General features: G+C 33.6%; 2 protein-coding genes across 2 annotated transcripts; one reads left to right on the top strand and one right to left on the bottom strand.

Annotated features, from left to right (window-relative positions):
* The first annotated feature begins 1,298 nt into the window (after positions 1 to 1,298).
* LOC113727513 (protein CANDIDATE G-PROTEIN COUPLED RECEPTOR 2) lies at positions 1,299 to 5,098 on the top strand. Its single transcript, XM_027251731.2, has 6 exons — positions 1,299 to 1,834; positions 2,948 to 3,139; positions 4,125 to 4,287; positions 4,378 to 4,480; positions 4,581 to 4,662; positions 4,738 to 5,098. Exons 1-6 carry the CDS (start codon positions 1,514 to 1,516, stop codon positions 4,813 to 4,815), a joined length of 939 nt encoding a protein of 312 aa, XP_027107532.1. The 5' UTR covers positions 1,299 to 1,513; the 3' UTR covers positions 4,816 to 5,098.
* A 1,981-nt stretch (positions 5,099 to 7,079) lies between these two features.
* LOC113723696 (uncharacterized) lies at positions 7,080 to 8,889 on the bottom strand. The gene is made up of 2 exons (XM_027246677.2): positions 8,386 to 8,889; positions 7,080 to 7,596 (listed from the first exon to the last, which is right to left on the bottom strand). Exons 1-2 carry the CDS (start codon positions 8,785 to 8,787, stop codon positions 7,249 to 7,251), a joined length of 750 nt encoding a protein of 249 aa, XP_027102478.1. The 5' UTR covers positions 8,788 to 8,889; the 3' UTR covers positions 7,080 to 7,248.
* Positions 8,890 to 15,281: the final 6,392 nt, after the last annotated feature.

Here is a 15,281-nt window from a genome sequence, read left to right as displayed (position 1 = left end):
CCAATTATATCTATTATTTGATAGGAAATATTGGGAAATACTTGGGTACCCATTAGGCCCAAATATCTTCCCAAAAAAATTCATTTATCCAAAAATTCATTTCTGATTTTTTTTTTTTGTTGCAAAAATCTGATTTTTTTTCACTTCCATTTTCTTTCTTTTCCTTTCTTCACTTTCCTACAAAAGAAAACCAATTAAATGAAAATGATTTCATTTAAACAACTTTAAAAAAAATAAAGATAACAACAAAAATAAAATGAATTGGTAAAATTTTGGTGTCTACAAGAATCAATGCTTTACTAACAACTGTTGGCACCCTTTATGTTGATTTTATGTTAATTGTTGAATTATCTACATAGATTTCTATATGTAACTCTGTTATCAATTTTTAATCAGCTTCTTCGTTTCTGTGCTAGCTTTATTCAACATTTAATGTGAATTTCTTTTGTATTAAAATTTGAAAATTTTAAGAATGTCAGTAAGAATGAATTTGGTGTTAAAAAATCCTGTTTTTAGTTCTTGTGTCAGACAACATTATGGGTAAGGTTGAAATATGACTATATATCTATCTTTTCCTTTATTTGTTAATCCAATTTTTGGTTTAATCCAGGGAGAAGATATGTTCATTCTTACCATAATGTTATGTCTTTTTAAAGTAACTGTTGATCGTTCTAGAGTATAAATGAATTCAGGAAAATATAAATTCACGATAAGAACAAAATAAATTTAATAAATAAAAATATTATAAAGTTATATAAAAAAATAAAAAAATAATAATTAAAGGAAACTATGTCACATTCTTAGATCTCAAATGTCCTAAGTAATATTGTAGAAACCTTGAAATTTTTTTTTTTTCTCAGACACTTTCTTTCCTCTATCACCCAAAAGTGGGAAAAAAAAGTCGTTTGGATTGCTTTTTTAGAAAAATTTAGGAAAAAAATTAGTGTAGCACTTCTTTAACATATGATATATATGAAATAAAAGAATAAGAAATTGTATAAAAAATATTTCACTAAAACTAATAAGGGAGGTATGTTAAATTATTAAATCTCAACGGTGCTAAATAATATATTATTGTCAGAAACCTCTGAAATTGTCCGTTTTTCCAAAGATTCTCTTTTTTTGGTCCATCTCCCAAAAAATGGAAAAAAGCCCGTTTGGTTGCATATTTCTTTGGAAAATTTTGAGGAAAAAATTAGTATAACACTTTAAAATAAAAATATAAAAAATTATATAAAAAAAATTCATGAAAAACATGCAAATTTTCTCCAAAATATCACAATCCAAACAGCGGTTGGACTGGTGATGCACACGACCCAATTCCCAAGAAAGTCAACCAAAACAACCCCAATCCCCCGAGGCCAAAATTCCAAATTAGAAACCCCTATGGGAAAGCTAATCTTCTGAAATTCCATTACGCCCAGCTGCATAATCTAGTAATCAATACTTCTCTAGTAAAGCATTTTCTCTGAGAATTAACTGCCTGAATTGATCTTGAATTTTTGATGGAAGAATGAGAGGTCTAAAAGAAGCCCTTCAAGTAGTAGCAGAGGCAACAGAGGTTACCTTTCCGTTATCCTCAAAAGAATCATCGTCAGCAGCGGCGGCGGAGGCTATAGGAGGCGGCAAATATGAGGGATGGCTATGGGAATGCCATGGAATATGGCACAGTCTTTTTCTGATAATCCCAACTGCTTTGTTCTTACTCTATTTAGCTTTTCAGGCTAAGAAAAGTGTTTCAAAACTCTTTAATGGCCGATCTCATATTATCATCGCGTACTATATCTTTCTCTGGGTTGTTACATTGCTCAATTTGCTCTGGTGTTCTCTTCAGGTTTGCTATTTTGATCCCTTTTGATTATTCTAGTTGTTGTTTCCAATTTGGGATTTCTTGTTCAAGTTCTTTTTTTTTTTTTTTTTTTTATGGTTTCGGCATTGTAATTTCTTTCTATTGTGTTAATTTTTGTGGGTTTTGTCAATTTGACATTTGTTGTTCAGGTGTCTTTTTTTGTTTTTGGGTCTGCTCATTTCACTGTTTTTGTGAATTTTGGGATTCTTATTTCACGTTGTTATTGATGGTTTCTCGATACAAATTACAATTTTGCTGTTTATTTTAGTTCTTTTTGTCAATTTGAGAATTCTTGTTCAAGATTAGGTTCCTGGGTTTTACGAGGTGTTTGGAAATGAAAGTGGAAATATGTGGGGCTGCTTTGAAATGTTGTACTTCATGCTTAAATAGTTGGAGTGTGTTTAATAGTTCTTTTCTTGTCAGTTGTAAACCTTTGAAGTTCTTTTGCAATGGAAGCTTATGTATAAACGTTTAGCTGGAAAATTTTGGTTACAACTTTCACAAGAATTGACTTGCTGCTGTTGATATCTAACTAAGAATATTCTGTACTTTTCTTGGTTTATAACTCTATCAGCTGTATCTGCTTGTATCATTTGAGGCCTTGGCAAATTCTTTTCTTAACAGTTTTCTCGCTTTTAAGTTTGGAAACTTGGCTCAAATTCTTGGATTAATATCGGATATTATATTGTACTGCATGTTGGTGAAAACTTGTGCCTAGATGTCCCTCTGCACCCCGGCCCCTGGAAAATTAACAAGTCGAGGGTTGTACATGTAATAAACTTTCATGTTAGAAAGCAGCACCCAAGGTATTATGGCTGCTATGGCAAATTAAGCTTCACATGGACCTGAAGAAGCCAAAAACTCATCATGTTCTCAGTTTCAGTCATTCTGATGGCTTCCTTTCCAGATGTTGATTAGGTTAATGATTTGAGAGTGAACTTTCTATTTCCACTTTCATAATGAGGCCAACAATCAAATGACAACTTGCTAAGTATATTTTTAAAGTTTTCTTCTGTTATAATTTTTTTTTTTAACTATGCTATGCCGTGTGGGATTATTTTATAGTGTATGACTTTGCTGAAAATTTCCATGCTTCAGGCATGGGAGTGTACATCAGGAAAAGAAGTAGCTTGGAGCATCTTATCTTTGTTTACAACATCAGGGATGCTTTTTCTTGAAGTTAGCTTAATGGCCTTTTTACTTCAAGGAAATTATGCTAGTGGACAGGAAGCTTTAACGCGGACATTTGGTATCTCAGGCTTCATTGTTGGTGTAGACATATTTCTCAAGGTACTAAATCAAGTCATACACTCATGCTATGTTAAATTCATTATCTCTTGGTTGTGCTTGTTTTGCAGGAATATTAGATAAAGATAGGGAAATGGCTTTATGGAAGATGTTCTCGATGTTGCTTAATATTGCTGTCAAAAAGTAAAAGGCTAACAAGCTACAGCTCCTTTTCTTCAAGGACACATAGAAGTGCAATTAACTAGAGAGATGGGAACACTTTCTATATATTGGTATTATGATGTATTCTTCCTTATCCAGGGAAGGTTTTTGTTGCCAAAGTTGAAAGGGTACCGACAATTTACTGATACATAAACCACTCAGTTGGCCCTGAACTTTCTTCTTGAATGCATTTCAGTAATATTTTACCTTTGGTTTTACACTGTATTCTTCCTTATCCAGGAACCTATATTGTTGCCAAAGTCGAAAGGATGTTAATTATGAGTAACTCAATTGACAGTGAATTTTCGATCTGAATGCATTTTGGTAATTTTTTTAAATTGGTGTAAGATATTTCGTTTATGTTTTCCAATAACTTGAAAAGGAGATTAATAATTCTTTTTTGGTGTACTTATGTCCGCTGTTATAGTATATTCTTCTTGGTGTTCTTTTAGTATGCATCGCACTCTTCTTTTCAATGTGTGGATTAATTGAAACTTTCGAGTTTTGTTGGGCTAAAGTTTCTTTCACCTTTTTTAAGTTACTCGAACGTCAAAAACTGTATCTCCTACCAAAATGAGTCTGTTGTTTTCTTTCACCTTGAATCCTTTTAAAAGTGTGGTTTATCATTTTATTACATGTCTTAACTGCTATTAATTTGAGCACTTGAGTAATTGACATCATTTAAGCCTCTGATTTTTTGACCATCTTATTGTCTGTCTCATGTGTCTGCCTATGATGTAACTTCCATGTGCTTTTGATTAATTTATCAACATCTCCTTCTTATTTTACTGTACAGTCAGAGACTGATCTCTTCTGCTTTTCCTAGGGCCTTTACACATTTGGGTTTGGAATTCCACTGTTTATTGATAACAATGAGGAGTCCCATAGGGTGAAATGGGGCTTATGGGTTGTTCACAGGCTACTGCTTACTGGAGTGTATGGGTTCATATTCTGTGTCTATCGGTCTAGGTGGAGGGAGAGGTTGCCTGGTAAGTACAGCTATGCTTGCCTATACTGCTGTTTAAGTTATTGGTGTGATATTTTGATTTGGTTGATTGATTGATTGCTTCTCTTTGCAGCAAGACCCGCATTCTACAACTATATAACCATCATGTTCTTCTTGAATGGCTTGGCGTTGTTTGCATGTGCACTTGCAGCAAATGGGGCTGCCTTTGGCCTCTGGTACGCATTCATAAGTTGATGTTGTCAAATAAGCTTAAGCTTCGATTCGAAGCCTTTTTCTTTAGGAATACCTGAAGGTCATCTTCTAATGCATTTGCAGGCTGAATGAGATCACCACTGTTTGCTATCATGCCTTGTATCTTCCGCTACTGTATGTAACATTTCTTGCAGACTTTTTTCAGGTAATCATTTTCTGTCTTTAAATTTTATTTTTCTTTATTTTTAAGCTCAGTAGATCATCAATTTTGTTTGATTAGGAGGATGATTTGAACCTAGAAAACGTCTACTATTCCGAGATGAAAGATGCTGGTTTCTTTGATGCTGATTGGGAGTGATTGGCACCGAATTGTACATCACAAGGTGATCTAGTTAGTGTATATGTGTAAATAGTATGAACCATCTCCTTTCTAATTGAAATTGGAAAGGAATAAAGTCAAAGCACTACTATGAGGCAGTATGCTTTGAAATTGAAATTGTAGTTTCCTTTAACTAATTTGGGCTTGCAAAAGTGCCGAACTGCTGGGACTGGGAATGCTACTGCTATGAAAAGTTGGAGTTGCAATAGCTTATTGAAAAGTTATTTTCTAGTAGAGTTTTTAATAAAAGTACTTTTAAATATATTGTTTGGAGATATAATTTAACAAGTACCTATTGTGTTGGATAATGTGTAATTTAAAATTTTTTATAAGTGTTCTATCTCTTTATTTGGTTCATAATACATGATAAAATTTGATGTTTTATCTTTTAAATCACAAAAACTACTCTAAAAGCATCAAATTTGAGCATTTAACAAAAGTGTTTTTAATATTAAAAACTTTACTCCTAGGACGATATTTTACCGAATATTTTAAAAATATTTTTAGTACTTTTAGTACGTGAAAGTACTTTTTATTAGAAGTATCATGAAGGCCTTTTTTTTTTTTTATTATTATCCCAAGTATCGATTTTTATTAGGATCAACAATGGAGCTTACAAAGTTGATGCCAAAATATGCCAAAATGGTATCCCTCACTCTCTCAGGAGGGTACAGCAGGTTCCTAAAATCACTGAGATAAGAATGAATGAAGGTATTGCAGTCAAGGGAGAATTGATCTAGTGCCTTCAATGCCAACCCAAAAATAAATAAATAAACATTACTCAGTATTTGAAATACAAATTTTTGTTTTTGAAATCTATAGTAACAACTTCAAAAACATCTCATAAAATCTCCAAATATGCAAAAATACAATGAATAAATAAATAAATAATTCCTACCACTTCCTCTTCCTCCACCCACCAAACAGCACTGCCGCCGCCTATCCCTTCCTCTCTCATCTGCTGACGCCACCGCCCTCCTCCCTCCTCCCTCCTCTCTCCCGCTTTCTCTTCCTTCCCCTCCATCCTTTTCCTTTCTCTCCTTCCCTTCCCTTTCTTTTGCCTCCTCAAGAAGGGTAGCTGCTGTAGTCAGCGGTGGTGTGTAGTGAAAAATTAACAAAGTTTTTAAAAATACCTCAATAAAATTTTAAAAATATCTCATAATACATCCCAAAAGACACTTAATGCATATGGAACAGTAGAAAGTTTTTGAAGTACAATGCTATAATGAAATTTTTCAAAACACCCCCCAAAAATACCTAATTCACATGACACATTGGAAACTAACCACAAATGCAAATTGTCCACAAACTCTATACACTTCATAACTTGTTTCACGCCCAAATTGAGATAAATTTAACCATTGTCATAGTAACTTTTATTCTAGCTAGGTAAAGAGATTCAACATTAATAGTTCACTTACATGATTTATTGCTTTTACCCCTCATTATGTCTTCTTATGCATACAACATCGCACTGTCATTATATATGTATATTGAGTGGATGACATATTTGTGATTCCTTTGTGTATAATTTGCTTGTGATCAGTTAAAGGTGACATGTATTAACACTTTATCTACCATGGTGCATGGATGAGTTCGAGCTCTGTGACTGACAAAAAATGTGTTTATGCAACTTATTTGTGCTAAACTAATGTAATTAGACATACTAATTGAAAACTAACTTATTGAAGTGGCTTATTGGCATTGCAGGTTCCATTCTTTCATGTTTCTTTAAAAGAAATTCGAATAAAATCAAATCAGACAGGATCGCCATTAGATTGATGGAAATGGACTTGCAAATGGTTGTTTAAGAGGCATTTTCGTCGAACTTTCTTTCTTAATTTAAACACAATTTGGAAAAGTTTTAGAGCTTCCAAGTATTTTTAGTTCTTTTAATTTTCCAGGATATATATTCAAGAATTGGTCTCTTCAAACAAAACGTCCATAGAGTTGTCAAAGGAAAATAATATACACATAGAATTCTGTACAGTACAACTTTTTTTGAATCACTTTGTGACCCCTGTATTAGTATCTCGCAATTTCCGCAATAATCAATTTAATTTTTATGAAAACACTTAAGTTAGCTAAATGATTTCTAACGATGAGTTGATCAAAATATTTGGTTTGAAAGGACTGCCAATCATATCAAATGGCAATGCTATCTTGATGACTTCATGAACTGATTCCTCCTTCCAATTTACTTACCGTTGAGTATTGAGTTTTCTATCTATCTTATTATAAAATTTGAATGAACATTCATCTATACAAAAAACCAAAGAAAAAAAAAGTTGCCCAAAAAAAGGGTTATAGGTGTCTTGATCGGTGCTCAAGCAAACATGGAAGAAGAAGATAATTCTCATACATACTATTATTCTTTGCAAAGGTATTAACCACATTTTTTTTTTGTTTGGGTTAAAAAAAGGTTTTATTATCTTGGTGGAATATCTGACTGGTGAAATCAAGGTGGTTCTGACTCTCTTCCTCATCTTCTTCTTCTACTTCTTGAGGGGCTTGGGAGAGATGAACGGGATCAAAACTGTTGGAGGGGGCAGCTTCACCAGCAAGATCAAAGTTAGAGTTGAAGCTGTTTATATTCATCAGAGTATTTGAAGCTGCAGATGTGTTGGAGTAAGCTGGTTGTAAGGCTACAATTTGCTGCTGCTGTATTACTTGTGAATCTCGAAGGGCATTTGCCATTGCCAATCTGCTGTTCATCAGCTGTGTTTGCACCACTGCCAACTCTGCTTGAAGAGATGCTACCTGCATATGTATGGCAAACATATACTATCAGCATTAAAATATATATATTAAAAAAAAAAGGAAAAGACAATAGTGAAAAAATTGATGACATTGTGTGAGTGTGTGTGTGTGTGTGTGTGTGTGTGTTTTTTTTTTTTTTCTTTTTTGTGGTAAGAGATGACATTGTGTGAATACTAACATATGTAATGGATTTATTTCAGTTATTATGTTAGAATTTTTTTTTTTTTTCCATTTTACCTATGCTGATCAGAGGGAAAGAGGAAACATTAATGGGACAAAGGATAATATTTGAAAAGAGTTAACCTAAAGAAGAAAGGAAAAAAGACTTAGAAAACTGCCGTAGGAAACTTTCCAATGGTTATTTTCAGCATTCCACTTTCAACTATAATCTTTTACATCTCAAATTAATTGGCTACCAAAAAGAAATGGAAGAAAATGTACTTTTTTCTTGAAAGATATGATGAGTAGGGACAGCATTCGCCCACATGGATAAGATAAACTCAAATAAGTCTAAGGATATAATTAAAGAACAAAAAAGTCTGGGAATATGAATAAGAAATTATTGGTCGGTTAAAGTGATCCACCTAAGAGAATATTCCTACAGGGGAGTTACCATGAATGTGTTCATTTCTTTAATTTTGTTGGGTTTTATCCCTGAAAAAAAAAAAAGTAGCCCGAAATAGAAAACAATTAAATAATTCTTAGCAAAATTATAACTTGAAGGAAAATTAATTTGGAATCCAATAGGCTCATCCCAGAGCATGTATATGTGCTGAAGCAAACAAAAACCTGTTGCTGTAACGCAAGAATTGTCGAGACGCAACCATAAACAGGATCAGACAGTCTTGCTTGAGCCTCATATGATATGGTAACAACAGCATCATTTCTTCGATTTTCCGGAATATGCAACAAGAGTTTTGACACATTACTTGCTCCAAACACTTTATGCACCGCTGCAAATCTTGCTGCACCTTGATCAGAGCCAAAATGGGGAGCAAAAATGCATCCACTAATGCATTTCCTCCTCAAAAACTTGCATGCACCACATGGAGCACTAGGGGGAGGGGACACCCCTACATTCAGAAGCGCGCCTTCTGTGGCCTCAATGATACTGCTAGCACGCTTTTCGCTGGAACCCTTCCGCCTTCCGCTGTCCGACATGCCCTGATCACTTTTTGATTGATCATTCATGGGGAAGGGGATAAGAATTTTTGTTTGATGGCCAAAGTTAATGAAGAGGGCCGGCTATGATCTAATTGGAAGATGGATTAGGCGGTAAAGCAATTGGTGCTTAAGTATAAGAAAAATCGAAGGGGGCACGTAACCCTTGTGAGAGATTGTTGTGGCTAATGTGTGAAAGAAAGATTTAGACGTTATAGTTGGCGAGAGGAGGGAACAAACAGCAAAGGGAACATATTTTTTGGCGTGAGGTGCACATGCAAAGAGGGTGTTGGTACAGTCTTGTTTTATTTTATTTTCTAATGTTTGTTTGTTGGATGGATTCATTAAAAAAATTTTAGTGTGTTTGTTTGATGGATTGAAGCTAAGTACATTTGTTAGTGGAAAAAGGGGTCCGTTAGCGCTTGCAAATGGCTGTCCTGTCCTCATGGGGAGGCACAAGATATGTGCTTCCCGTGGCCTGTGCAAGGACTAATGGGCTAGAAACTGGAAAGTGGAAAAAAGACGCTTTTGGGATGTGTCATAAATCGTGAAGTAAAGCAGAAAACAGCACATTTTTGCAGAAGAAATTAAAACAGCAGCAGGTGGTTGCAATCTAGCCACCAGTGCACCACTTATAATAACGTTAGTACGGGGCTTTGCTAGTTGTTAAAGCATTATTTGTTTAGGATTAAAGTAAAACGCATCTTATATTCTGAGAGAAAAATATAAACCTTTTCAAGAATCGAGTTAATTAGCTGCTTTATGAAGGTGGATGATGTGGTGCACTTGACAAGATCTCCTTCTTTGATGGCAGTATCGCAGACTGTAAACTCCAATCTTTAGGCTCCTCAAAGCTCCCAAGGGCGCATACTAGGTAAGAGTTAATTTACCTAATTAGCCAACTGGTGAGATCCGATGATTCAGAGATTTCTTGCTTTGCCACCAAGTGAAGGAACGCTTGGGTTGAACTGTAGGTGTTTTTGGATTGGAAGGAAAATACTGCTATGTTGATTCTATTGGATGTTAGATCGATCCTGATTAACTCTATAGCTTCTCCTTTGAAGGGATGCCTGTATTCTCCAACTATGTACTATAATACTGATTGTATCCCTCCATTGAATGATCTCGAACACTGCTTTTGTTAATGTTTTTTTCTTGAAGAAGTATCAGATCGAGGATCTTTTTCTCTATGTATACGGTTCACAAGGGTGAATGAGATCATGATAAGAGTTGCTTTCGTTCATGGCTCTTGGCCTTCCGGTACTAATCCTTAACATTTCTTGCTGACTTCAATCACACTGATCAATCTTTCTAACTTGTCGAATTGGTTCTTGACACTCCGAGCAAAGATATCACCACGGGGCATGGTGCTCCACACATCTTTATAGAAGGAAGCCTAGTTCTTTTATTCTTTTGGGCATGCATATGAATTCGTACCATCAAACGTTAGACGCATAACTAAAGTTTGAAATGGATCATGAGCCTCACGAGTTCTGGTTCAATCCAATTGAGGGTAAAATGATATTTTTTCAATTCTTGTATATCGCAACGGATTTTTTGTCTCATTTTCTGTGTCATTCTCTGTTTTATTTTTTATTATATTACTATTTTTTTCTTATAAATGACATATTTTAGTTCTTTTTTTATTTTCTTAAAATTCAATAACTATTAATTGATGAATATACAAAGTTTAACAACTCAAAAAATCAAAATGCATAAAAAATGAGATTTTTTATGAATTTTTTGCTGTATTTTTTATTTGAAACAATTGTATTTATGTATTACTCAATTAATAGTTATTAGATCTTAAGGAAACAAAAAAGAGTTAAAATATAATGTTTATGAAGGAGGAATAGCAATATAATAAAAACTAGGACAGAAAATCTATTGCACTTTCATACCACAATCCTACTCGTTTACACTATGCTTAAATTTATTTATACTACACATCTACTTATTTACACCTCAGGGCTAAACTGGCTTGAACTAGAACTTGTGAGGCATCTGATCTAGTTTGAACTAGCTCAATTGATGTGGGTAACCAATACAGATTTTGCAAATCCAGTTTGAAGTAGCATAAAATATAGCAAATTAATTTTAGCAACAAGATAATTTATCTATTTCAGTATAGGAACATGCAGTTTTTTTTACAAAAAAAATGTCATTCTTATATCACTTGAGTACCTCCAACATGCATTCTTGTAAAAGGAAATCAGTACAAAATCTTTAGTGTCCAATCTGTAAGTACCTCTGTAAACGACTTGTAGTTCCGGAGGCTTGTCCTGATTAGTGGTGGTTACTAGAGCCAAATCCTCCAAACTTTCACCAACCAAAAAAAAGAAGTATAAAATCTTTTTTTTCCCATTTAAAGTCTCTTGAGCACGTAGGTCTAACGTTATAGTAAAACATATTTGTTTAGTGAAAGGAAAATCACTTTTTTGTTTTTTTTTGGTTTGCAGGGGTTTTTGGGGGGGGGGGGGGGGGGGGGGGGGGGGGTTGTTCGCAAGTATGATTTTAGTTTAAATACTTTTCCAATTTCCTGAAATTTTACCAAAGTTGGTCGACCTCAATTATATGTGGCTTGGCCATTGCTACAAATTACATGACAACATGATTCAAACTTGTCCTTTTTTTAATATTGAAAAGGTTCTATGGCATTACTACTAGAACAGTCGTATTACTTGTTATGCACTTATGAAACTCCATTCAGATTTAAAATTAATTTTAACCCCCCCCCCCCCCCCCCCCACAAGAATTATCTTCTTATCCCTTAAATTAGGTAATAATGAAGGCATTGCTTAGATTGTTTTTACTCCTTATTTTAGAAAAGTGTTGACCAGGTCTTCCTCTATCATTGATATATACATAACTAAATATCATCATGTTTAGGAAACTTCAAAGGATGTGTCTATATTTCAGATGTCATATCTTTTGAAACATAAGATTAATTAAGGAATATAAATAAATACAAAAACGGATAGATAAAATTAAGTAGGGGGAAGATAATATTTATTAATATGTATATAGAATGGCAGGTTAGATGAATTCTGAGTACATTAACGAGTGTCTAATGAGCACCCGTTACAAAAAAACCCAACTTCAAAACTAGTAAGTTATGACCAAGATTTGATTTGATTTTAATTTTTGTTTAACAAACGAAGTATACATATTCAAGTAATAGTTGGTTAGGTAACTATAGTTTGAGCTTTGTTGGTAATTAAATACTAAGACTTGAGTATGAAAGAACCGTATCCGACCAACACAAAGAAAATCGAGTGCATGCATATATACAGTTTCCATATATACCTAAACTCTACGTACAACAACTTCAATAAATATTCATAGACAAGAAAACTGAAAAGTGCGTCCAAATGTAATTGACAAGAATATTGTAGGTTAATCAAAACAAAATTCCTTTTTTTTTTTTTAAGATATTTTTTGTTTAAGATTAGATTTCCTTTAATATTCATGGACGACAAAGATCCAAGGATCATTTTTAAGGACAAAATTTGTTAAACTACTAGGTTTATCCAAACCGGTTAATTGAAATATTTTGTTACTCCAAGGCTGGATTAATTTGGATCCAGTCTTCGGAGTAACAATAATTCCAAATGCTACTAATGTGCAAAATTTAGTAGCCAAGTCCGAGTAACATAAGTTGTTACTAATGTGACCTTGTTGCTCAATATGGAAATGAAGCATTCTGGCCAAGTTGGTGTTTGTGCCTTTTTTTTTTTTTTTAGTGCAATGCCACATACTCCTGAACTTAGAATTATATACGTGCTTTTTTTTTCCTAGTAGCTCTAAAGTAATTGTGGAAATTAAGATCGTCATACTTAGTCATGTGATAAGTTCACTCAACTGACTTTGAGGGTCATCTAAACTCTAGAAGAAATTCTTGGTATATTTTAATAAAATAAATAGAGTTGAGTAGTTGACAGTTACAACTTCCATGAAATTTGTTTTTGGGAGTTACATTTTGGGAATTACATATCTTTGAAAAAAAAAAAAAGAGGAGGAGTTACATATCATTAGAATCATTTAAATTTTACAAAAACCATTTTACGATATATTTGGAGATGTAAAGGTTATAATAGTTATATATTTATATTAATATCACCGTTACAAAAATTAAGCTGACCATTATATTTGTAACTTAATTATATTCACTGATGATCTAGACATACATTCTAACTTTGTATCTCTTACCTTCTTCTACCTATAAATAGAGATTCAAAAAATATGTTAGACATACATTCTTACACTTGTCTTTTAAACTCTATTTTTCATAGGATATGTATAGCACATTCTCCACTATTACTAAATTCTAGTGTTAGAAGGAAATAGTTATTCTGGTCAAAATAAGGTGTTGGAAGAACCTTCTGCTTCTCTTCATTGTGAAGATCAAAGAGAAGCAATGACTTTGAATTGGTTGTTGTATCCTGGAAGTAATACGCTAGGACCTCCAGCATCAGAATTAAAAATTCTATAGGGATTAGGGGTGTAATCGAGTCGAATAGACTTGAGCTAAAAAGTTTAGACTCGAGCTCGAGTTCGAGTTCGTCGAGCTCTTGAAAGTCAAGCTCAATTTGGAGCTCGATTTTATTTTGTACTACTTGAGCTCGTGCTTATCAAGTCTAATCGAACTTATTTCGAATTCAATCAAGCTTAATCAAACCTAATCAAGCTTTAAAAATATAAATTTGTATTTTATATCATTTTAAGCAAGGGACAAAATAGACATTTCATACTAATGAATAAAAAAATTAATATATGTGTGTGTGTGTGAAACTCGATCGAGCTCGACAAGCTTTCGAGTTTCGCATATTAAGCTCGAGTTTGACTCATCAAGTAGTTCGAACTACTTGAACTCGAGTTCGAATTCGGTCAATACGAGTTCAAGTTCGAGTTTTGACCGAGCAAACTCATGAACTACTCGATTAAACTCGATTCATTTACACCCCTAATTGGAATGCGAATGGTTTTGAAGAGAGCATTATTACATGCCTCAACCCTATCGTACCTCTTAGTTATTGCTTCTATATTTATGATTGTTGACCTTGAAATTTTGAAGGTTTAGTCTCCTATGCTAACATACTTCAGTTGGTAATATATTACATCACTGGGGGGTAAGCCTGCGCTAAGCACGGGAGTGGTAACTTGTGTGGTGAAATGAGTAAGCTTATGAAGAAAAACAAAAAGTTATGAGAAAAAGACACCATACTTTTATAAACAGTAGAGTGCTATTATATGATGCTGGTATTTTATCAATATCAACTGTTTTTCTAAACTCGACCTCTAATATGAGATATACTTGCCATTCTTCTTCATGATGGTTTGAAAAACAGATCTAGTGGTTTTTTTGGCCATTTTACGCTTATTATAAGCTTGACAAGCTTGACGCTGTTTCTCATGGATTTTTTTTTTTTTTTGGTGCAAGTGTTAGTTAAAGCAAAGTATACAGATTCAACCACCAACACCAAAATGAGAATCAACAATTCACATATAACAATTGTGAGTGAAAATTTAAATCTTACTTTCAAGTCAAAATTCCAGTATACAGATAACTTTTTCTCACAATTAAACCACCTCTACCTATGAAAATCAGATATTCCAAGCTGAGTTAGAAGAAAAATCAGATTTTCAACATTCACAGGTACCATCTACTTCATAATGAAATTTTCATTGTCATATAACAGCTAATGAGAAAAATTCCAGTAGAAAACTCATAGTATCTAATGTACCAGTTGAATACAAAATAATAACAATAATAATAATAGTAATAAAAAAGACACAAAGAATAAACAAACCAGTGCAAACGCCCGTGCAATTATATAATATAGAGAAACACTGCTAGAAGAAGCATCACAATGTTTGTACTAAATATAACTAAATCATTTCCATCATGCGCTTCCTGGCCCAATTTACTCCTACTTGAAAGGGTATTAAAGCCAACAGCTACGGAAGCAAGCATAACAATAATATTGTACCCTGCGCTTCATCATTTGCATTGTACTATCCCGTATCCAAATTTACCGCTCCATATGACAGATGAAAATTTCCCATCACCAACAGTCAGCTGCAAAGTGCTTTCTATATTTGTATAGGATACATGTAGTAATAATAAAGTAAGATGATTTTTTTTTTATTTTCTTATTGGATTCAATTGAAGAAGTTATTAACACTTATGTGATTGTTTTTGGCCTACACTGACAAAAATATTCGAATAAGTTAAATTAGTGTTAGTTTTTGTTAACTTTTTTTTTTAAATGTAAATGGAAGGGATTGAACTCGAAACCTTTTAATTATACTTTCTCCCACGAACCACCCAACCCCTCGCTTTTCCGAACAAGTGTGTGTTAGTTTCTTGTATGGAATCCAATTTTATGCTTCAAAACATGCTTCACAGCCACATATCCTGCAAGTCATTTGCAGTTGTGGGCATCAAGGATTGAGTGAGTAGTCTAAGGTCGTTTTTGGGTTAATAAATTTTGTGCATGCTTGTGTTTGCAAGTTCGAACAAG

Source organism: Coffea arabica, chromosome 2c (assembly GCF_036785885.1).
Source record: "Coffea arabica cultivar ET-39 chromosome 2c, Coffea Arabica ET-39 HiFi, whole genome shotgun sequence".
NCBI classification, from domain to species: Eukaryota; Viridiplantae; Streptophyta; class Magnoliopsida; order Gentianales; family Rubiaceae; genus Coffea; species Coffea arabica.
This window is presented reverse-complemented; position numbering and strand designations above follow the sequence as displayed.

What these genes read in the sequence shown, in the direction of transcription:
- LOC113727513 (XM_027251731.2), top strand. Translation starts at nt 1,514, where the DNA reads ATGAGAGGTCTAAAAGAAGCCCTTCAAGTAGTAGCAGAGGCAACAGAG. An exon ending in TGCTCTGGTGTTCTCTTCAG is followed by an intron (nt 1,835 to 2,947) that starts GTTTGCTATTTT and finishes TCCATGCTTCAG; the next exon opens with GCATGGGAGTGTACATCAGG. An exon ending in GTGTAGACATATTTCTCAAG is followed by an intron (nt 3,140 to 4,124) that starts GTACTAAATCAA and finishes TGCTTTTCCTAG; the next exon opens with GGCCTTTACACATTTGGGTT.
- LOC113723696 (XM_027246677.2), bottom strand. Translation starts at nt 8,787, where the DNA reads ATGAATGATCAATCAAAAAGTGATCAGGGCATGTCGGACAGCGGAAGG. An exon ending in TTCTTGCGTTACAGCAACAG is followed by an intron (nt 7,597 to 8,385) that starts GTTTTTGTTTGC and finishes ATACATATGCAG; the next exon opens with GTAGCATCTCTTCAAGCAGA.